Source organism: Mizuhopecten yessoensis, unplaced genomic scaffold, assembly GCF_002113885.1.
Source record: "Mizuhopecten yessoensis strain PY_sf001 unplaced genomic scaffold, ASM211388v2 scaffold6967, whole genome shotgun sequence".
NCBI classification, from domain to species: Eukaryota; Metazoa; Mollusca; class Bivalvia; order Pectinida; family Pectinidae; genus Mizuhopecten; species Mizuhopecten yessoensis.
Genome location: NW_018406814.1, coordinates 257,047 through 280,366, shown reverse-complemented (window position 1 = coordinate 280,366; position 23,320 = coordinate 257,047). Strand labels below are relative to the sequence as shown.

The following is a 23,320-nucleotide window of genomic DNA, read 5'->3' as shown; positions in this document are numbered from 1 at the left end:
GGGGATATATATGGTCAGGCACAAGACTAGGCCTTTCATGACTTGTCAGTATTCTAGTTAGGGCCCCGTATCGGAGATACGGGTGCCCTATTATAATCACTCTGTCTGTCTGTCTGTCTGTCTGTCCGTCCACAAATTCTGTTCCTGGCTGATAACTTTGGTATTTATTGACCGATGTACATGAAACTTGGTCAAGATGTTCAGTTCAAAAAAATACACATTGAGGTAAAAAATCAAGGTCGAAGGTCAAGGTCATTAGGTTCGAAGGTCAAGGTCATATTTTACATATTTTCACTGATGAACATTTTGTTATGACATCAAGGAGTCAACTGACCAAAGGTCAAGGTCATCAGGTCAGGGGTCAAGGTCAAATTTTGTTAATTTTCACTGGTGAAAATTTCGCTATGACATTATGAAGCAAAGTTGTTCGGAATTAAGCAAAGAGACACACTGAGGTAAAAAGTCAAGGTCATCAAATTCAAAGGTCAAGGTCAAATTTGCATCTTTTCACTGATAAACATTTTGTTATGAAATGATGAAGCAAAGTTGATCAGAATTAAACAAGGAGTCAACTGACCAAAGGTCAAGGTCATTGGGTCAAAGGTCAAGGTTAAATTTTATACCTTTTCCTTGATGAACATTTTGTTATGACATTATAGAGCAATGTTGTTCAGAACTTAACACAGAGTCAACTGACCTTAGGTCCAGGTTACGAGGGTCAAGGTCAAGTTTTGTTTTTTTTACTGATGAACATTTTGTTATGATATCAAGAAGCAAAGTTGGTCGGAATTAAAGAATAAGTCAACTGACCAAAGTTCAGGGTCACTAGGTTAATGGTAAAGGTCATTTGGGTCCAAAGGTCAAAGACAAAGTGGATCTCTGACTTCGACCCTGGCTCTTGATGTAGGAGGTACATAAGGTGAAATAAAACAAATCAAAGCTAACAAATGTGTATTGCACTGGTATTTACATTTCTGTTAGCCCAGCAAATATGGAAGTGGAAGGAAACAAGACTCACATCATAGTACATGTAAAATGTATATTTTGCTTCCTTGCAATACTTTTTGAAGTCCAAATGTCAAACGTCAAGCTCAGCTATATGGGCAGATGCTTCTTGATGATTATGGGGGATATATTGCCACAAGACGGGGCCCTTACTGACCTGTCAGTGTTCTAGTTTTCGTAAGAAAACAGATTTAAGCCGACATAATTACTGAATAAAATATAAGCCCCCCGTGTTTCTGTAGTGCAACAGTTTCTACGATGAATAATTAATGGTCATATAGCATTGTTCTTGGAAAGATAGTTGTAAGGTCAAGGTCATTTATTTATGGGATTCATATGTGTGATTATGTTTGAATTGAAGGAATCACATAGTGATAAAGGCCACTTGATCTGATTCTTTGATCATAAGATATCTGAGGATACATACATCCTTGACTCAAATTTTCAACACAGTCCAAAGTCGGGATTATTGTCTCATCTAGTGATGCTCAAACTTATATTATTCAAATGAAATTGTATAGCACATGTGGGTGATATAGATATATCTGAAAGGACGATATTTCATTTGATCTGAATACACTAGCAGTAGCATGCATGATATTCCTGATGTATATATATATATACTAAACACAATATAATTAGGCTATGTCTACGGCAAAATGTTTTCTAATTCCCTTTTTAATACATTAAAATTTACCCAAAACCATCTTAAGAATGGTATTCAATTTGTGTGTATTGTTTTTAATGAGTGACTGTTTGATTAACTACAGGTTCTCCAAGACCAACTGAAGAAGGAGCGAGTGCCCTCTCACCCCTCGTCTGCCCATAGTAGCCCAGTCAAGCATTACAAGGTAAGAAAGCCTAAATGTCCATGTTACAGGAGCATGGTCAAGCTCTACAAGATACATTTGTCTAGACTTTGGGCAATAGTCATACTGAGTTATGATAACCTTGCTTACCGGTACTTCCAGACAGTAGATTTCAACCCTAACTGTTTCAGCAGCATGGTATACGTACCGTGTGTCTGCATTTTCTGTCATATTCTGCTTGCTGTCCTGTATATACTATCTAGTCCAATAAAAAGGATTCTGTCTGCTTTATTTTGATCAGAATGGTAGGGTTTCAATAGCCAAGATCCCTCGACTTCATTTGAGGGGAAAACCCTTTAGAATGTGTAGCAAGTTCTAGTTGTCTGTAATCCAACCTTTTAGGTCAGAAATGACATATTACTGAATGATAAACAGTAGGAGTTCAGCTGATATTGAAGACACTGGTATGTGGTGATACAGTATGACATTCACAGCATATATGAGGTTATGTCATTTTAATATTCAACCAACAATTTTGAAAAAATGCAATATGCATGCATATACTTTTACCAATTGTAGGAAACTTCTCTATGAATTCCCTATACAAATTTTAAATGGACTCACATTTACAGCTGTTGAGGGTAAAAAAAAAATCTGACCTCAATAACTACTTTTAATGCCCTTGATCGGAATAAGAAAAAAACATACATTTTAAAGTCTGACAAAACGTCTCAGTCCCAGAGCTTCTTTGCTACATGTATATTTTCAGAAGAGGTTTTCTGAAACTTTTTAACATGCTCTTGGATACACATTCAGAAAGACAAATTTAAGACAATCTATACAGGAAATCTAGCTTGTCTATAAATCTTACTGTCAGGACTTTTGAAACCCAAACATTTTTTAATCATTTATAAATGACTGGTGTTTGTTTATGGCTCTGGGTAAGGGGTAGAATAATGTATTGCAAATTCTTTTTAAATCATGTTTAAATATTCATGAATTGTTTAATTTATATGTGTGATTCAAAATAAAGTACAATTGTGAAAAACCTGATCTGTTTATTTCAAAGATTTTTTTTCTCTCTTGTGTCTGAAATTTACATTTGTATCAAAGGCTAAAATATTTGTCCCTTTTTTCACACATATGTGAGAGGACCAATTTTGAGATATATACCTATTCCGTTTAATATAGTGTGTTCTAAATGTCGTAATGAACAGATCAAGTGTTTGCATTCAAAATAGTTTCTGTCTAGTATCGATTGTGTTTCTTAAAATTTGAAACAATTTAAAAGTATCATTGTGATATCGATGTCAAAAATACCCTATTTAGTATACTGTAACTTGTAAACAAAAACTGCCTAGAGTGTATTTGTCATCAGGATAAACAAAATTTGGTGAAATATGCTTTATGGTTTGGGTCTATGACATTTCATATTGTGTTGTATTTGTAAAATGTTCTTTATGAGAATATTCAGGTCACCTGTGCCAAAATCTCAGGTCACCTGTGGCAATCCATCTTTGTTTATCATGATATTTGGTATGTAGCTTAGTGGTGTAAAGTGATAGGAATTGTGGGATCTAAATTTTAAAATGACCTAGACCAACAAATTTGACTGAAGGTCACAGATATAAATTGAATGAGAGTTGAACAATACAAGCCAGTTGGACCTGTTATTGGCAGTTTGTATGTAGATTGTAGCCAATGGAATTGTAGTGTGTCACCAAATTTGACAGAATCTTGTCTTAAGTTCCCGCTGATAGAGACATTAAAATATTTTGTTTTGTGAGGATCTCGGAGGTGGCAAGGACTATGCTATCTTTGACCACATCAAGTATCTTAGGTTTCTTTTAACTGTGTAGAAACATAAATGAAGGGGTGATACCATTTATGATAATAGTATACTTAATGTCAGTATAATGTCCACCTTCCATCTAACTGATCTCTTCATACTTGCTTGATTCATTGAATTACAAATCTGGGGAGTGCAAGGTTCAACCTATCACTTATAAAAAACTATCGTAACTGTACATTACCCCATGTAAACCTAGTGACTTATAAAAACTATTGTAACTGTACATTACCCCATGTAAACCTAGTGGCTTATACAAACTATTGTAACCGTACATTACCCCATGGAAACCTAGTGCCTTAAAAACACTATCGTAACTGTACATTAACCCATGGAAACCTAGTGACTTATAAAAACTATTGTAACTCTACATTACCCCATGGAAACCTAGTGCCTTAAAAACACTATCGTAACTGTACATTACCCCATGGAAACCTAGTGGCTTATAAAAACTATCGTAACTGTACATAACCCCATGGAAACCTAGTGGCTTATACAAACTATTGTAACTGTACATTACCCCATGGAAACCTAGTGACTTATAAAAACTATTGTAACTGTACATTACCCCATGGAAACCTAGTGACTTATAAAAACTATTGTAACTGTACATTACCCCATTTAAACCTTGTGGCTTATAAAAACTATCGTAACTGTACATTACCCCATGTAAACCTAGTGGCTTATAAAAGCTATTGTGTAACTGTACATTACCCCATGTAAACCTAGTGGCTTATAAAAACTATTGTGTAACTGTACATTACCCCATGGAAACCTTGTGGCTTATAAAAACTATCGTAACTGCACATTACCCCATGGAAACCTAGTGGCTTATAAAAACTATCGTAACTGTACATTACCCCATGGAAACCTAGTGGCTTTATAAGTGATGTTTATTCTGTAACAATTGAAACCATGACCTCTTGCTTACTAATATAGTACTCCAAAACCCAAAGAAATATATATATATATATATAGCGATAAATAGTTTTAAATGTCCATGTGACGGTAAAAATATAAATACAGCAAAACACGAAGACCAGTATAATCGGCTAGCGCTTTCGCCCATCTTGGGGCTCTTCAGGCGATTTAAATATGTACTTCTTTATATATGTTTCATTGTGGTGCCTGCCACTGTTTTATAGGACTTGCTGGATGAGTCCCAGAAGCGTGTTTCTGAGAAGGACAGCATGATTCACCAACTAAATGATACACTCCGGGACAAGGACAAACAACTGCGCACATGTATGGGCATCTTTGACACCCCACAGGTCTGTAGTGTTCAATCATAATGCCATATTTCTACAAGGTCTTATTGCCCCATCTGAGATAATAATGTGTGAATAAAGTGTTTACTTTTTCTGTCAGGCAGTCTGTCTATTACTTGGTAAATGTTTTTTAAAAGTCATCAACCCTAAAATTTCTCGACGGAATGTTAAGTAATTTGCTAAAGATGTAAGTATCATGTGTACATGTTGAAAGTAAAAAGTCAGGATTGCAACATTGTTATAACATTGATTTCCCTCAAAAAAAAGAGAGAATGAAATGTTACCATACTACAGATAACTACCGAGACATGTACGTTACCATACTACAGATAACTACCGAGACATGTACGTTACCATACTACAGATAACTACCGAGACATGATACTAAGGAGAGGTATATTTGAAGACATCAGACACAGATCAGTGTGATAGCATTCCTTTCAGTGGTTAGTGAGAAAATGATGTTTGAAAAAAAAAGACTTTGACCTTAAGTGTCAAAAGTTTGCAAGAATCTTGGTGAAAATATTTGTTATGAAAATAATGTGTTATATTACATTTATCACTTAGGAAGTAAACAATGTTTCCAAAAAAAAAAAATCGGTGACCTTTAGCCTCTGTTATCTTCTTGTGCCTCATTTATATGAAGGTGAACAAATATAGCAACTTAGGAGATGTTGTAGTCATAACCTAGGAGATGTTGTAGTCATTACTTAGGAGATGTTGTAGTCATTACTTAGAAACATTTTGAACAACTTGATCCAAGTGACTTTGTAACCAGTTTTTAGCCCACCATCATCTGATGGTGGGCTATTCAAATCACCCTGCGTCTGTGGTCCGTCATCCATCCGTCGTCCGTCCGTAAACAATTCTTGTTATCAGTATTTCTCAAGAAGTACCAGAGGGATCTTTCTCAAATTTTATATGCAGGTTCCCCTTGGTCCTTAGCTGTGCAGGGCAACTTTTGAGACTGATCGGATAAACAACATGGCCGACAGGCAGCCATCTTGGATTTTGATAGTGAAAGTTTGTTATCGCTATTTCTCGGGAAGTACGGGAGGGATCTTTCTCAAATTTTAAATGTAGGTTCCCCTTGATCCCTCGTTGTGTATGTTATATTTTGAGACTGATCATAAAAACAAAATGGATTAAAAGAAGAACTAAACAGATCTTTCTCATATTGCAATGATCGATTCTATTTCTTTCACATTAAGTTCTGTACTAGTAAATATGTGAAATGACAAACTCACTTTGAAGGTTGGCTTTCATTCACATCAGTATTAAGTTTAGATCAAAAGTTACCTCAAGGTGCATTTACAAGGTTAATAATCATTATTAACATTTACACTAAGTATATAAATAAAAGTTCAATAAAAGTTTATTGAATGCCTTGTAATAAAATATTTGTTTATAATTAACAATATAAATATCAAAAACATTTAAAAAGTGTATTCCTTACACGTCATATCACAAAATCAAATATCTAAAAAATCGTTTGAGTACAAAACATAAAATTAAAGAAAAGATTAGTTATACATAAGTGATCTGTCATTTATACAGGAGGCACGGTTGTCTAGCAGTAGGACGCCGGGCTTGTGACTGAAGGGTTGCAGGTCCGACTCACGGCACGGCACTGTGTTGTATCTTTGAGCAAGATACTTTACTCCGCTTGTTCTAGTCTACTCAGCTGTAAATGAGTACGTGGTTGGGTAGAGCTAGAATTGTTGAATGCTAGCTGTGAGTGCCAAAATGGCAGCACTGGCTGTATGCTCCCCAGGGAGTTGAGAAAAATGTTGGCTGCTTGCAAAGGCCCTACGCTTTGAGACGACCCACAAACTAGCTTGTGATAAAGCGGATATAAGAACCTCGAATTATAATTATTATTATTATTTTTATACAGGATGCAGTTAGTGGTGAAATGGTGGACAAACTGACCAGACAACTGAAGGAGAGTGACCGTGCACTGGCTGTATGTTATTGTTACCAGCAGATTCATTGAATACATAAGTTAATATACATGTAATTTAAAAAATGAGGAAAAAAAATCAATTAATAGTATTTCTAAAAATGTCCAGAGATTAACATTATTTTTAAAAGTGCCAAAATATTTTAGCCACATTAGTTATTACCCACTAGCAACAAAGTGTGAGGGAACAATAGGTTTTGTACATACATTCAGCCCTTGTTAAAAAGACTTCAAATAACCTCTGCAGAACTTTTAAAGAAAAGGTTTCATCTATAAAGATAGAATGAGTTTATTACTTATTACTTATCTCTTTTACATTTTCTTTGTTCCACCAGAGGTTGCTGGAGGAACGTGCATTGGTGATTGCAGAGAAAGAGAAGAAGCTTGAGGAGTTAAGGGAAGTACTGAGTGATAAGGAGGCAGACATCGCTAGAGCTAACAAGATGCTGCTTGCTGCTGAGGATACCATAGATGTAGGTTACTGCCATACGCATTCCTAGCCCTACCGTCACCATACTTAACAAAGATGTATCCATATAGTCAATTCACCAAGTGCAGTAGAATCTAATACTGGACACCCATCTTCTCCTCCTTGTCATGTTGTTAGCTCATCAGTTAAATGGGGAATAATGTAAATATTTCACTTTGAAGAATGAGTTACGTCACTTTTCTATGTTTTAATGGCATCAACAACTGTAGCAGATAGCTATATAGACACATACAAAACTTGAATGTAGAAATATACTAGAGCATTTCTAACTTTTACCATGCACCATCTATCACTACTGCTATCTTTTCTGTGCAATAGAACATTTGTTACAATATGTTTCGTGTATGAAAATTAACTTCAATACATGATGTTTTTGATAATCATTGGAAATTGAAAAGTAAAACAGTATTTAAACATAAGGAAATCACAAGTGGTGATTTGTGGCACAAACTGATGTTTGATACAGCCAAAGTTTTATTGGAAAGTCTTTGCCAAAACAACTTGTGTTTATTAAAAGAAATGGCATTGTTTGGTGATAATACATGAAATTTGAATGCTCTAAGAGTCGTTACTACTGCTGCTACAGAACTTAACTCACAAACCAAGGAACCTGTGATGTTTTGTGGTGTCATGTAGGTCCAGATCCTATTGTCGAACATACATCTATCTACCTCTTCAAGAGGAGTGAATGTTATCAGTATGTCTGCTTTATGAAGAAAATATAGATTCTATTTTCAAAATTTTAAAATTGCAGAAATAAGGATATTGTTTTCTGAAATGGAATTAAAACTGATTTATTCTTCTTACAAGTGTTTGGAGAAGGCAAACAAGGAGAAAGCGAACAGTCTGCAGGTAGCAACAGACATGATGAGAGCTGCTGAACAGGCTTTACAGGTAATAGTTGTCTTTTACTCATTTGAGATTCCCCTATCTCACCCCCAAGGGGTTGAGAGATTCTATTAATCTTCTATTAACAACGACGTGACGCCAATGCGGAAAAGGCGAAATGGAATTAAAACCTACTACAATATATTTACCATATAAGTTAGAAAGATGAAATTATTTTTTCTGCACAAACTCTGTTTGCATATATAGGGTATGCTTAATCTCACTGACAGATTCGTTTTGTCTAAAAAGTTAGGGGGGTGGGGGGGATCGATATTTTCAAAATGGTAGCCAAGTCAGTCTAAAAATGATCTCGCCTTTTGTTTCCCAGGATGCCAAGCAGAGCTTTTCACAGGCCATGGCTGAGAAGGACTCTATAATTAGTCGTCTTCAGGACTCAATAGGGGACAAGGAGGCCCTGCTTAAGGTAAGCACAGTTGTCTCCCTTGTCACCTTAGTGGCATCATACAAAATTACTAACAAGTTGGGTAGGACATTGAGGAATCAAAATTGATTGATGTCACTTCTCACAGTCAAAATTGGTCACAATATAAAAGGTAGGCTGATAGTTATATTGAACAATTTACTTTTGATGGCATTTTTAGTTGTGAAATTGGAGAAAACAAACAGGTTTTACTCCATTTCTCCACCTCTAATGTGAAGTTTCTTGATACACATATGAAAGTCATAAAACTAATCGGTTTTGTTCTAAATCACTTTTGAACAAGTCCTTATGGTAAATGTTTTGATCGTTTGGTTTTCTAACTGTAGGAGACAATGAAGCGAGCCCCGATGACAACAGATGAAGTGATGGACTTGAAGAAAACGCTACAGAACAAGGATCGCACATTACAAGTAGATTTTCTGATACTTAGTGAACTCATTAAATTCTCTCATTAATGTGCAGTCATATATCATCGATGAAAGCTCCATTGATCTGGAAAACTGATAATCCTAAGCATGTAATTTCCTCCAGCAGTAGTAGAATTTTCACAGACATAGCTCATTCATGGTGTTTTCATGTGTGATCATGATGATAATGCAGATCTTTTTTTTAAGAGCACATGTTACAAATCTACCAGATTTTTTAACTGTACATGGAATTACATTTACTTCTTTTTAATCAATATGCATGCTCCTCCCACTCAGGATATGATTGACGAGAAGGACAAGACCCTGACAGCCAATGCCGAGTGTGTTAACAGCCTGCTGAAGAAACTGCAGGCCAGGGAGGCGGAGCTAAGTCAGATGAGTGACAAGCACAAGAAAGACATTGCTAACATGGAGCAAGAGACGCTGAAAATGAGTGGAGACTTGAGGAAGGTGGAAATGGAACTGAGGAGGAAACAGAATGAGTTACATGTGGGTTTAATTTAATTAATAACAGGTCTTCAAGCTTAGAATTCAACAATTACCCACCATAGACAATAGGTCTATGAGATACAGATTCCTTATAGATCTACTGAAATTTTGATAGGCCAGACCTTTTACCAGGAAAATTAAGTGTTCAATAACATGAAATGAAGAAAATATGGTAGTAATACAGAAAGACAAGTGATCACAGAGGACTTTATCACTCGCTTCTATTTTTATCACCAAAATAAAGTCATCATAGGAAATAAGTTAAAAGAGAAATTGGTTTATGAACTAAATTATTCAAATAGACCTGCAGTATTTTTCATGGTGATTGTCTATGGGCCGGGTCTACCATGAAGTATGAATGTCGGGTCTTGATTGAATTGATTTAATATTTAGACATCATGACCTGTCCATTTGTGACAGTTTTCTAATTTTGCTACAACATGTTGGTATGCTATATTTTTCTTTATGTTGACCAGTCTGCTGATAACCAGGCTAGTCGGTCACACCAGCAAAGTCAGGATGTTTTGGACAAATTACGAGCAGTCATCTCGGACAAGGACAAAACCATCAGTGTATGTTCCCATCTTTATTGTCTCTGTCAGCAATATCCTTGTTGATCTATAACAAGATAATGTCCCACTTCATGCTTGTGTGTGTGAGAATTACAGTAATTTACATGTTGTTTATAATACTGAAAAAGTAAAGAGTGAGAGGTAAGTCTACATTGGCCAAAGACTTCAATCAGGAGCTGTGAGTTTGTAACAGATGAGTCAGTAATGAGCTGTGTATTTAATAGATAAAGAGCAAGTGGTTGGATGAAAGTCAATAATCTGAGTGAAGAATGAGTCAATAATAGGCGATGTATCTGTAATTGGCAACATCAGATAATGGGCTACAAGTTTGTATAGGTGATGAGTCATAAATGTGATGAGAGTTTATATTACTTTGGGTATCAAGTTAATAGGTTAATTTGAGTTAAGAATTATTTGATTATATGTTGAGTGTTTGAAATGGGTAATGAGCAAATAATGGGTTGTGTTTAGTAATTAGTGTTGAACTGGTTTTCAGTTTAAGATTAAAATCAAGGTTTCAACAATTGTTTTTTTCAGAACTAAGAGCACTTGATATGATCTCTTGATATTACGATTTTCATCTTTTATGTGTTGCATTATTTCAGACACTGCTGGACAGTGTCCAGGAGAAGGACAAAGTGAATGGACAGCTCAGGCATGACCTTCAGAGCAAGGATGGTACGTAAACGAACTCGGAGAAAAATTTCCTTAAGTAATTAGTTTGAAGATAATGTAACAATTGTAATAGGTACTTTTGCATGCCACACTTCAGATTTAATGTCCCTGTTGTGTCCCACAGACCTGGTGGATAAGCTTCAGACGCTGTTGCGCCAGTCTCAGACAGGCTCCAGTGCAGACCTAAGTGCCAAACTCCAGGAGCTACAGATAGAGCTTGCTGTAAAAACCGAGGGGTTGAGGAATGCCAGACGTATGGAAGAGGACCTGCGAGAGCAGATTGTAAGTATTCTCCAAAAAATAGCTTATCATAATTCTTTGAATTTTAAAGTTGAGCTTTGCAGTGTAAAATTGTAATTTATTGGGGTTTAGTTGCTTGTTCAAAAAAGAAACATTTCAGAAGACACCTTAAAATTAAATCCATGAGAACCTCTTAATGAAACCTTCTATAAAACCCCTAGAGGAAGCCTTCTTTACGAGCATCTGATGAGAAAACTGTTTTGTTGCTTCCCCGGAAGATGTACTATAATTTGCTCAGTTTAAAAAATAGTTCTGGTTTGACTTGCAGCAGGAGCTGAAGCAGAAGTTAAACAGTGTGCCCCAAGGTGACCGGGAGTACCATACCCTGGAGAAACAAATATACTACCTCAAGGACAAACTGGAGGGTCAGGGCTGGACACCAGGAGGCAGCAGTCCAGGGTCACCAGGGGGCAGCAGTGCAGGGTCAAATGGTCAGCAGGTAAGAAGAGCCACTCCTACTAAAGAAAATACTATTACTGTTGTAAGCTTTTCTTGTTTCTTCAATGAACAAAAAACTTTTGGTAAATATTTTTTAAATGGGCTTATTACTTAGCAACTGTGCCATGTAAAAATAAAAAGTATTAAAGAATATAATAGACTAAGTGATGTTGCCACTTTATTGTTAGGTCCTACTGCAGGAGACATTGCAAGCCCAACTTGAAGAACTTAGGAGGTTGAATGCAGCAGTGCAAACAGAGCAACACCTTCTGGAGAGTATCAGAGACAAGAGTCAGGGGAGGTAAGCATGTTATGCTTTTTAGGCTGGGTAGGGTAACTGGATGCAAGATCAGAAGATGTTTAAGTATGCCATACAGGAGTTGGGCGAGTTTAACTTGACAAATTGTGGAGTGGTCAACAAATTAAGCATGGGGGTTCAATACAAGAATCAGAAGAGGTAAGCATGTCATATTTACCAAATATGGCAGGAATCAGAAGGATAAGAATGTTGTGTATACTAGAAACTATCTGCGGACATGAGTTAGGGGAGGAAAGCATCTTAACCCTATGGACAGGTATCAGTTGCCACAAGTAAGGGTAGATAAGCATATTACACTTAAATCATGTTTTCAGTAGCCATGAGTAAGGGGAGGTAAGCATCTTAACCCTATGGATAGGTATCAATATGTGATACCAAAGTTTATACAATTTCTTCACATCGTTGTATAGGTAAAAAATACAATTTACTCACTCAGTCATAGTTTGACAAAGGGACCAGTCGGTCTTGAAACATTGTGACACGTTGTTTGTGTAGAAAGTAAAACTTTGATATAACTTACAGTTGCCACGAGTAAGGGGAAGTAAGTATGTTGCGCTTACATCGGGTTTCATTAGATATGATGAAGAGTTAGTTGGTAAGCAAGTAACACTTATTCCAGGGTTTCAGTAGACATAAATAAGGGAATTTGAAGTAACCATGTTACACTTATCCCAGGTTTTAGTATTTCCCTTTCAGATTTATTTCAGGAAAAAACATGTAAATTATGCTAAATGTTAAACTTTTTCTTTTTCCCAACAATACCCTCAAAGCTGCTTGAGAGTTATGAAACTAGGCCTTGTTAACAGTATTAGTATCTGACTGTGAAGAAAAGACAAAATAGATAAAGTTTGGTAATAGTTCTCATTGTTTATTAGTGCTCTACTGGTACCACATGAGTGGACTCCTAATTTACCTACAATTACCAAAGTTTATATACAAGTACCTATCCGAACAGCAGAGTGCCGCATACTGATATTAAGTCTTGTGCCTATCTAAATCAGGTTTTCCTCCCTTTAGACAAAGTTTTCTCGGACAATTTTTGAAAGTTTTATGATGTATTTAACCGTTGCCACTCATTTGAGATGTACCTAAGGCTGTAACAGATGTTGTTAGTCCTATGTGCAGGTCTTTCTGCTCATCCCTTCTGGAAGATGACACATAAATGATACATTACATAGTTCAACAGAATGTCGATCAATTAGGACATGTGTATATTGTAATTTTGTGTAGCAGTTTTCATGCAATGCATTGTAGGTTCATATCTAGCACAAAGTATTTCCATCATCTGTTAAACAGCTGTCAGAACTTGACAGAAGTGGCGTATATGACTAGGAAAATAAATGAATTTTGATCTACATTTTGAACATGAACCACAACTGAGCACTTACTTTCAAGCTCTTCCAGTCCTAGTTATATACTCTTTACAAATTATAGCCATATCTTGTCTAGGGGACTAGTATTTCATCCAAATTCTGTGAAACCCCTCTGATGTTGTCACCTGAACTACCACTAGATATACTTTGTCAACTCTTCCAGCCCTAGTTATACCCTCTTTGCTAATAATTATAGCCAAATCTTGCCTAGATGATAATTTTCATCCAAATTGTGTGAAATTCCTCTGATGTTGTCACACACTCTAAAGTTGAACACCTGCTAATTTTTACAGTTGATGAATGTTTTCTGAAGGGACGGGGAACATTTTGGTTATCTCTGGATTCTTTATAAACCACTAGAAAACACTTCCTTTCAGTTGTTTTGGACAACCTTTCATTTCTACAACTCGGTACAAATGTACATAATTTAGACAACAGTTCATTGTGTAGTCTTAAGTTGTAATCGAGGAAAAACAGCCTGTCAATTATAGGAAATTGGAGTCAAAATGGATTGGATTTACAAATTAAGTGAAATGTGGTCTTAATTGGGGGAAAACATGAACAGACTTTTCTGATTCTGTAATATATAAAACAGCATATCATGTAATTACATATTGTGCCTTTAAAAAATATGTTAACAAATGTTTGCTGACATTATTCCAGTTGTTACCTGTGTTCATTATACAGTTATGTGTGTAACAAGGTGTTGTATTAATGTCTTATCCCCTCACTGAAATAAACATGTATTCAGAGAAATCAAACACAAACACACACTGATTTACTTTCGGGACTGAAAGTTTATCATTTTCTGCTGCCCATTGTGATGTCACGCCTCACTGACCCCTGATTCCTTCAAGTTGGAAAGAAACCAGAATGGAATATTCCAAAAATGTGTTGCATGCATAATCCATTAAAGATATGAGGTTGTCAGGATAAGATTTTATTCTTTCAGTTTTAATTACCTTGTCACACTTAATTTGGTAATTAATACCCAGAGTTTGTTATTGAAGGTTTAAAAGGATTTCTTAGGTAAATATAAATAATGGCCAACCCTTCAGGTGTTAAGCCTTGGTATAACATTGACACAATCTAATCCCAAATGTGGGGCTCCCAAGGGGATACAATTTGGGAGTAACTTTATCTATCTATATGTTATACTCCACAGAGACCAAAATGGCTTTAATGCGGAGACTTTATGACATTTTGATATGTTGTATATGGTCAGTGAGGAAAGTTGTATGTGTTGTAGAACAGCTAGGTTATGTTCTAGTGTTAAATAAGTCTGCCTGCATTCTTAATCTGTCATGCATGGAAAGTACACTGTAGTAATGAAATAATAAAAATACTATAACACTAAGAAGTTGATCTATAAAAATAGCCCAGTAAACACCAACCTAAACGGTGGTGATTAGGAGTACACCCTTGTTCACCAGTATATTTTTTGCTGAACACACATATGATTATCTGGTTTACACCAGATATTCAGCAACATGACCAGGTCTGAAGTGTAAATATCAGAAATGACATCTTTCGTATTTTCTCATGATACAGAGAAATGTTTGCTATCACACGGCAATATAACATTCTATTATAACTTACAATGAGATATTTGTGGTTCTTATGATATGAAGTGCTATTCTTAATACTATCAAATATAAATAAATGTAGATAATAGGCAGATTACATAGCATTTCTCATTGCTTATATATAATGCCAAAAGTGTTTTTCCACATCATAACCATATTTACTACTAATAAGTCATTATCTGGTCCTGAACAGATATGGGACTTTTAGAGACTGACATGTTTGTGAATATAACACATAAAAATAAAGTTGTCTCAACAACAAGAATTAAAAAAGCAAAGTCAAAGTGGTAAATATTTCATGCCTTAGTATTTTGAATATCATTAAGTGTCATCAAAAGTAAATGGTATCTACTGTACTGTAGACTTCTGGTTGGTGTGACCCTTGGTGTGCCTCACTAATTATGACGTTTAAATTATCTGATCAACAGTGACCACTCACAAGCAGTAGATGAGGAGCTGACCGCTGTCCGCACCCTGAGGAGGGAGTTGGAGGAAGGGGTGCAGCACAACCATCAGATGAGGACCATCCTGGAGGGACAGATGAAGGGTATATCAACCAAAGGTACAGCTTCCCCTCAATCCTTCAGCTTCACCAAGCATTTCTACAGTCTGTCTGTCTAACACTAGTAATTTCAGTTGGCGTAAACCTAGTGCGATTTATTTAAATGTTTGATATATGGGGAGGGGGACAAGAAAAATGTTGACTATTTAGATAATATTTTGTATATTTATCTTAAAATTCAGCACAAAACTTTATAGAAATGTACACAACAAAACACAATTTGATTTATATATTGAAGGGACAATTCATGATTCCTTATATCGTATACTGTTTTAGTTTATAATATCAATTTGTAATTTCTCAGAGTCTTCTCAAGAAAATGTGGATGACTTAAGGAAAACTCTGAACTTCCTGAAGCTTGAACTTGAGACAAGTAAGCTCAACAATAGGTTACTTCAGTCCAAAAATGACCTGCAACCGAGACAACGGGTAGACGGAGAGGGTAGAGCAGAATCGTACCACCAAGGGGCACAAACTTCACCAGTGGCAGCTACATGGAGTCCCGGTAAGAATCGGAGTCCTTCACCTATTGATGTAAATGTTCAGCTGAATCGCCAGACCTTGTCTGACATGTCTGCCCCAATGTTGCGGAAATTGATCAGACAGTTACAACAACAACTGAGTCAGGAGGAGAAAGAGAATGCAGAGCTACGCAGGAAACTTAGTGTTATGGAAGATGTACGCAACATTCCAGGGAAGAATGACGACGACGAGAACAGCATACCGTACCTACGATCAGAGATTGAGAGACTGGAAAGGGAAGTGATCAGAAAGGAGGAGATGATTGGTGAGTTACAGGTCAGATTAGGCTCACAGGAGCGAGACAGCAGTGCAGGTGGTGTAACAGACCTTAAGAACGAAGTCAAGAAATTAACACTTCAGTTAAATCACACACAGGAAGTTATTTCAATGTTGAAACAACAGCTGATATTAAACGCTCAAAGTAAAGGAAGTGACTTTGATCCCGAGCTCATTGTACAGATGGCTGGTGAAATACAGAAACTGAAGTTAGAATGTGACAAGGCAAGGCGTGGAGGATCCACATCATCAGATACATCAGAAGTGTGTAGTTCAGTTAGTGCTCCATCACTAATTGGGGACGGCTCATTGAAGGGCCGCTCTCTTAAGAAAAGCAGCCAGATTCCTCGTCCAAGAATCGGAAGCACACCTGTTGTAGGGGATATTTCTTCCATAAACCAGCCTGAAACACTCAAAACACTGCTGATGGAATCCAAAAAACGCATCACTGACCTGGAGGACAAGCTGAAGGCCACAGAGGGTACTGTACGATATCAGACGCAGAAGATGAAGTATTACAAAGGCCTCCTGGAGGATAATGGATTAATCCAACGCAGCCCAATGTGTAGCAGATCTAGTAGCGAAAGCAACCTAGCAGCACTATTCAGTAAGATTCCAGTACGCAAACGTACCGCTTCACAAGAACATTTACCATCCGTTGTTGGGTCTATGGATTCTGCCATTGGATCCGATTATGGGGGTGCTATGGATACAGTGTTTGAGAGGTTTGGTAAAACTGACGACAAGGAGACTCTGAAGGATCAAGTGACACAATTGAGGGAACTTCTCGTCCGACAGAGCAGAGACATCAAAGCTTTGAGAGACAAATCAGAGAAGGTAACGTCAGCATTTATTCCCTTCAATTCATGAACTTGTTGTATACAGATAATCCTTGAAGCCAATTTACATATAGGGGACATAGGACATTCAGATTGCTGCCTATTTGTATGGGTTTAGAGGTTATGACTCAAACTGATGCACCAGTTAAAATGTAATGCATGGTTTCCTTGTCATAGTAGGTTGTGTGTGATGTGTTACTTAATTTATTTCCAAAACTTCAGTAAAGTTTAAAAGTATCAAGTATTTTCATCCTGTATTTATATATAGACTTATAAAGCAAGTTATGACAGTATCTTGCATAAAAATTCATGATATAAGAACTAAAGTTGTTCATGAGCCATACATGTAGAGCTAAGACTTTTAATGATTCTTGTTAAGATGTTTATAATAATCTTTTGGTAAAACTTGTGTGTTGTGATCCCATGTTAGCAATGGAAAGTGTTGTATGATCTCTTTAGCCTGAACTAAATATTTAAGTTAGTCATATAATGAATTTTTTGGTTATTTTCCCAGGAAAAGCAGCAACGCCCAACAGACCGACTGGACCAGAATGCCCAGACACTTCACAGCCTCGACGACACGTTAGTGTCGCGCCACACTTTACAGGACCTGTACCAACAGATGGAGACACTGCAGAGGAATCTACAAGAGACGCAGGACACTAACGCAGAACTTCAGCACAAACTTCTACAGCTTCAACACCACAACGCAGATACCTTACAACTACAGCTCAAAGACAGTCAGGCACAGACTGCGGTCCTAGAGGAAAAGATTGCAGCCTTCCAAAACTCGTCTGTTCACGAAATATTAGAGGCCCAAAAATCTGAGCTTGTCATGTTGAGGAAAAAATTCTCAGATACCCAGAACTCTTGTACCCAGCTGAACTACTGGCTTGAAGAAGTTAGCACGTTTCTCACTGAACTTGTGTATGTAGACGAGGACGGCGATCGCAATCAGGTCCGTGGAATGAAACACAAGGTGGATATGTCGAAGACCATCGTCCGTAATATGTCTACCTGTATACTGGGTAGGTACCTGTACAATGTCAGTCAGGCTCTTTCTTTATCAAGGTTGACTAGTTTATCTACTTTAAATACCACATTTTCATGGGTATTATTTGGTGCATGCGTAAATGTTTATTGAATTGAATATACCAAGGCTCAACTTCATAAAATAAAGGACCATCATTTTTTTCTTAAACGTGTAACTAATGTCTAATGAGTCAAACCATTTGAAACACAATTAACAAAACTAATTAAGGTAATCTAATAAGACGTTCCTTGAGAACTAGAATAGTATTGATTGTGTCCTTATTGTAACTTTGTAGATTCCTTTGACGCAAGTTATGATGTCACCTCTGATCAACCGCAGACAGACGAGAGTAAAGGATTGGTAGCTGAAAATGAGGCTCTGCGTAGGAGCGAGACAAAGTATGTGTAAAATTGACAAACTTATCAACAATTGTATGGTGTGAGATTGTGACCGATCTTTTTGTACGGAGGGAAGTTTGTTTAATTTTTGTACCTATTACAGGATTTTATGACAATATTTATAAACTTTAAAGATTGAGCCATATCTTTTTATACAAAGATGTAAAACATTTTTTGGTCAAGTAATCCAATATCGTAAACTGATACAAAAGACATTTCAGAGATGATGACAGTTTTAAAATGTCATTTTTCTCCTATTTAAAACTCCCTATACTCACCTAAGAATAAAAGTGATTATTCCATTGGCATTGCATTATTTCACTTGAACATTTATATAGGTTACCACATCTATATTTAGAAAACAAATTTAACTGCTAACAGTGTGTCACCAGACAGTAAAAAGCAAATTTAAAAATGTTCTCTGTTTATTAATTTTGCCTGTCTTTTTTGTATGTTGAGAAATAACATATATTTATATTTTTGCACAGTCTAACAGAAGGTCTACGACAAAAGAACTTGGAGGTCGAAAAACTGACCAATGAACTACGCAAGAAGAACATGCTTGTTGACCAGTTACACCAGGAATTGCTTCACTTCCATCAGATGAACAGGAAGTCGGAGTCGCCGAAATCCTCATCTACAGTCAGTAGTGCTGACGGAAATGTCACTCCCAGCGGGAAAATGTCCAAAGGAACACATGAACTTTCCAACAGATCTCCAAGTAATTCACAAATCTCGGAACAAGTTAGTCAGGTGAGCAGTCTCAGGTCACCGGAGCGCATGCGTCACATGACTGGTAGCAGTTTTACAGATGGCAGCCATCTTAGATTAGACAAGACACAGGAAGGTGTTGTGATTGTTGAGGACGTAGCTGATTCCAGTCAGGGATCAACAGGCTACCATTCTTCTCATTTGTCTGGAGATGATTTCATGCAAGGCCCAGGTCACTTACACAGCACAACTGAGTCGGACAAGGAAAATTCCTCTATTTATATTAGTGCATTTGACACAGATGAAAAACTTATGTACAACAGACGTTTAGCAGACGGACAGATGTTTGACAATACGCTGACCCCACCTGTGTTCAAGTTGAATGGAGATACTTCTCTACCTACAAAGATTGCAAAAGCAACTGATGGTCGTCATGTTGAGTTTAGTATTTTAGATAAATCTGAGAGAGAAGAGGGCGAGGTAGAATCATTGCGGGCTCGACTGAGCGCTGTGGAAGATCTGAACAAAACTCTAAAAGATGAACTTAATGTGTATGAAAATCTGTGCACTTCCATTGGAGTTCAGAATTCACCCACTAAAATGTCGCCATGCTCAAAGAGTAAACAGGAAACTGACACAGACCTGCTGCGTCAACATCTGTCAGAACTCCGGGCATTACGGATAAAGCTAGAGCATTCTGTCACGGACAGTGACCGACTAAGACATCAGCTGGAACTGGACATGGATGGGCACAAGATAACAACAGGTTAGTTAAACTATGGATCTGTCTACAATAGATATTATGTCACTTCAAATAGAGGCTTTCAGCTTTCTGTTTCTACAAAATGTCTGCTTTTGTATTTCTTAGCAGTCGTACTACTTAGCCATCTTCCCTATGACCGTCCTATATGACCTTGTGATGATGGCAGTTGCTACTATTTCTTCATAATTCACTCTGGGCAGAAGGAAATATTTTTTAAGATTCATGTGCATGGCATTGCTTAATAAAATCATGTCCACAAAAATCTCACTTGTATGAATTTTAAAAAAAAGTGATTACACAATTGTTACTTGTTGTAAACATAATTGCAGATTCCACACAAAACGTGTACATGTACAGTAAGCAACAGACGACAATCACCGAACTACAGCAGACAATCCGTCTGCTACAACAGCAACTGAAGGAGAACCAGTCAACAGTTCGTGACAAGATCATCACCATCCAGGAGAGGGAGTGGACCATACAAAAATTACAGCAGGAACTGTCTGATACAAAACAGCAACACACTCGCAGTCCCAACATCAAAACACAGACGCCAGAAAAGGATGTCTCTATCCGTGAGTGGCACGAGAATGTCCGCAGCCAGGAGCAGACATGTGTGTTACAGCAGAGGCGGATAGAACAGCAGGACAATCTACTGGAGCAGCTACGCAAAAAGTTACAGGTAAGGCTAGGTCATGGCAACTACAGGTGAGTCTTATTAGTCCCCCAGCTATAGTTCCCGGAGGAGGGACCCGGGGAACTATAGGTTTGCACTCTGTCCATCCATCTTTCTGTCTTGTCAGTAGAGTTGTGAGGGTCATATCTTCTATACTATTTCATCTGGAGTTACTAGATTTGTTGTACATGTACATCTTGGAATGGCAGAGTGGCAAGAGTAAAAAGGAAGCTACATGGGCCTATGGTTGTCCTATGACCTCAACTTTTAGAAAAGTTTGTCCAGAGATATCTTCTATAGTATTTCACCTTGAGTAACCAGATTTTTGACCTATATCAATAAAGAAATCATTAACCGTGGGAGACTATGGATTGCCTTGCAATACTTTGCCTTGTTGATTAATGTATGGTCAAAACTATTCTTGTATAATGACAAAAAAGAATCTTTTACAAAATGCACGTAATACAATTTGAATATTAAGAGATATTGTGCTTATCCTATTTTTGTATTTTCTATATTAAAAAAAAGCATTGAAAATGAAAACATTTTTTTTTTTAAATATTTTATTATTGATAAATTGATATATTATTACATGTTCATATAAATATGATATCAAAGCATGTTGAACATGCGGTGACATTTATCACTGTCTGCTGACACCTGGTGTGAGAGGTACGTCACAGTATATGTAGCATTGAAAACACTAATACATTCGACTCTGTCTATTAAAATTGTCTGCTGACACTTGTGTTAACAGCTACAGGAGCACAGTCTCCATCAACAGGAGACCAAACTGAAGGAGATGTACGAGTCTGCAGGGCAGCAGAAGGACCAAGACATGCATGACAAAGACAACATGATTCTACGGCGGGGTAAGCAAATCGCTCAACTGGAACAGTCCACCGAACGCCTTGAAAAGAAAATCTCTCAATTGGAAGATTGCATTAAAAAACAAGAAGAACAGGTCAAACAAAAGGAAAGTTGCATAAAAACTATGAAAGGAGAATTGCAAAAACAGGAAGATACCATTCAACACCAGGGAGATGTTGTGAAACAGAGAGAGAAAGTCATCAGGAAACTCAAGGATGAAGTGCATAAAAAGGTTGACATCATCAAGCAGCAAGGGGAGACAATAACTGATAAGGAGACAGCAATGAAGTCGCTGAGCCGTGTCGTACATGAACAGGCGGACCACATGCGAAACAAGGACAACACTCTTCTGAAATATGACAAGGAAGTAAGATCCCTTAATGAGAAGGTGAAGCAGCTGGATCAGCTGAAGGCAGAGAAGGATGAGGCTAACAATCGCCTGGTACAGAGGAATGAGATCCTAGACCAAGATAACTGTAAGCTAGTGGCACGCAACGAAGAACTTGACTCTCAACTCAAACACAGCAGCAAGGAAGTTGACAGGTAAGGGCAGATAGCTGAAAGGAGAGTTCTAGGCTGGGGTCAATAATGTTGGGGAATTTTGTTCATCAATGGTGTATTTTGAAAGTATTATATTTAATGAAAAATATGGCTAGATTTATTTATGTAACTGTTCTGATATATTTTATCAGACAACTGTAAACTCATTTATTTTAGTGCACTTAAATTTTATTGCATTATCAAATTTTAATATAGAAAAGCTCATTGATGAATTAGCCCACCAGCAATATGAATAGGAAACTGTATACAGAAAGTTCAGTTGCTGCATATTATATCTTAGCTCAATATTTGTATCATGAAAAATGCTGCAATAAGTTAATAGCTAAAATATGTGCATTTACAGAGATATGCTGTAAACAACTGTTGGTTTGATGGTGTTTGTTTTGCACTTCTAGGCTGAAGCAGGAGATGGAAACCATGCTGGAGAAAGCACAAGAGAACCAAGACTTAAATAAGACTCTCAAACTGGAACTCAGTGTGTATGAGAAACTACAGTCTGAAGGTATTATCAACATCTATACATACTTGTATTATATATGGGTCAAAGAAGTAATATAGACGGTAAAATCCCATATAACACTGGATCCTAATGGAGGTATGTCCGTAGGATACGAATTACTTATATATATATAATTATATTTTTTATTTACATATTAAGTTTAGTCAAACTACATTGAAGATGAAGAATCGCCACCAAACTTGTATCATAAGTAAACTTTGAGGTGTTGGAAGAAAATAAAATTGATATCAATATGTTTGACATTATTCAAAAAACATTTTTGGTGACTATATGTCAAAAAGATATTTCTTATGCAATGTTTTCTTTTTAATCCTGACACACAGACAGCAGCAGTAAACCCCTGGGAGGCTTCGACATCCGCGAACTCCTGACGGAAATCCGACACCTCCGTGTCCAGCTGGAGAGATGTATTGACACCAACAATGCCCTCCGACAGAAACTGGAAGAACACCTTCTACACCAAGCCAGTCCTCAACAAGTCACCACTACAACCACCAATTACTTCACTGTCAAAGATGGCAGTCCCACTCGCTCTAACGGTAAACACTAGGTTATATCTGTTACTGTCACTCCACCCCCCAAGGGTAGCAGTCCCACCCACTCTAACGGTAAACACTAGGTTATATCTGTTACTGTCGCTACAACCACCAAGGGTAGCAGTCCCACACGCTCTAACGGTAAACACTAGGTTATAT

General features: G+C 37.1%; 1 protein-coding gene across 10 annotated transcripts in view; it reads left to right on the top strand.

Moving 5' to 3' along the window:
• LOC110452885 (myomegalin-like) overlaps positions 1-23,320 on the top strand; it is a 79,912-nt gene that overhangs the window by 40,431 nt on the left and 16,161 nt on the right. For 8 of the 10 annotated variants that reach the window (XR_002463236.1, XM_021501610.1, XM_021501611.1 and 5 more), the window contains 22 exons: positions 1,776-1,856; positions 4,809-4,934; positions 6,829-6,897; positions 7,230-7,367; positions 8,195-8,278; positions 8,601-8,696; positions 9,041-9,124; positions 9,419-9,631; positions 10,108-10,203; positions 10,809-10,881; positions 11,003-11,160; positions 11,447-11,617; positions 11,805-11,917; positions 15,323-15,456; positions 15,761-17,091; positions 17,608-18,121; positions 18,422-18,524; positions 19,013-20,001; positions 20,328-20,680; positions 21,432-22,087; positions 22,501-22,607; positions 22,949-23,164. Coding sequence is in view for 9 of the 10 variants with exons in the window: in XM_021501610.1 (XP_021357285.1) it covers positions 1,776-1,856; positions 4,809-4,934; positions 6,829-6,897; positions 7,230-7,367; positions 8,195-8,278; positions 8,601-8,696; positions 9,041-9,124; positions 9,419-9,631; positions 10,108-10,203; positions 10,809-10,881; positions 11,003-11,160; positions 11,447-11,617; positions 11,805-11,917; positions 15,323-15,456; positions 15,761-17,091; positions 17,608-18,121; positions 18,422-18,524; positions 19,013-20,001; positions 20,328-20,680; positions 21,432-22,087; positions 22,501-22,607; positions 22,949-23,164 (5,905 nt within the window). In the remaining variant the exon portion in view is untranslated. The remainder of the gene's footprint in view (positions 1-1,775; positions 1,857-4,808; positions 4,935-6,828; positions 6,898-7,229; positions 7,368-8,194; positions 8,279-8,600; positions 8,697-9,040; positions 9,125-9,418; positions 9,632-10,107; positions 10,204-10,808; positions 10,882-11,002; positions 11,161-11,446; positions 11,618-11,804; positions 11,918-15,322; positions 15,457-15,760; positions 17,092-17,607; positions 18,122-18,421; positions 18,525-19,012; positions 20,002-20,327; positions 20,681-21,431; positions 22,088-22,500; positions 22,608-22,948; positions 23,165-23,320) is intronic. The other 2 variants (XM_021501607.1, XM_021501612.1) reach the window with 2 other exon arrangements.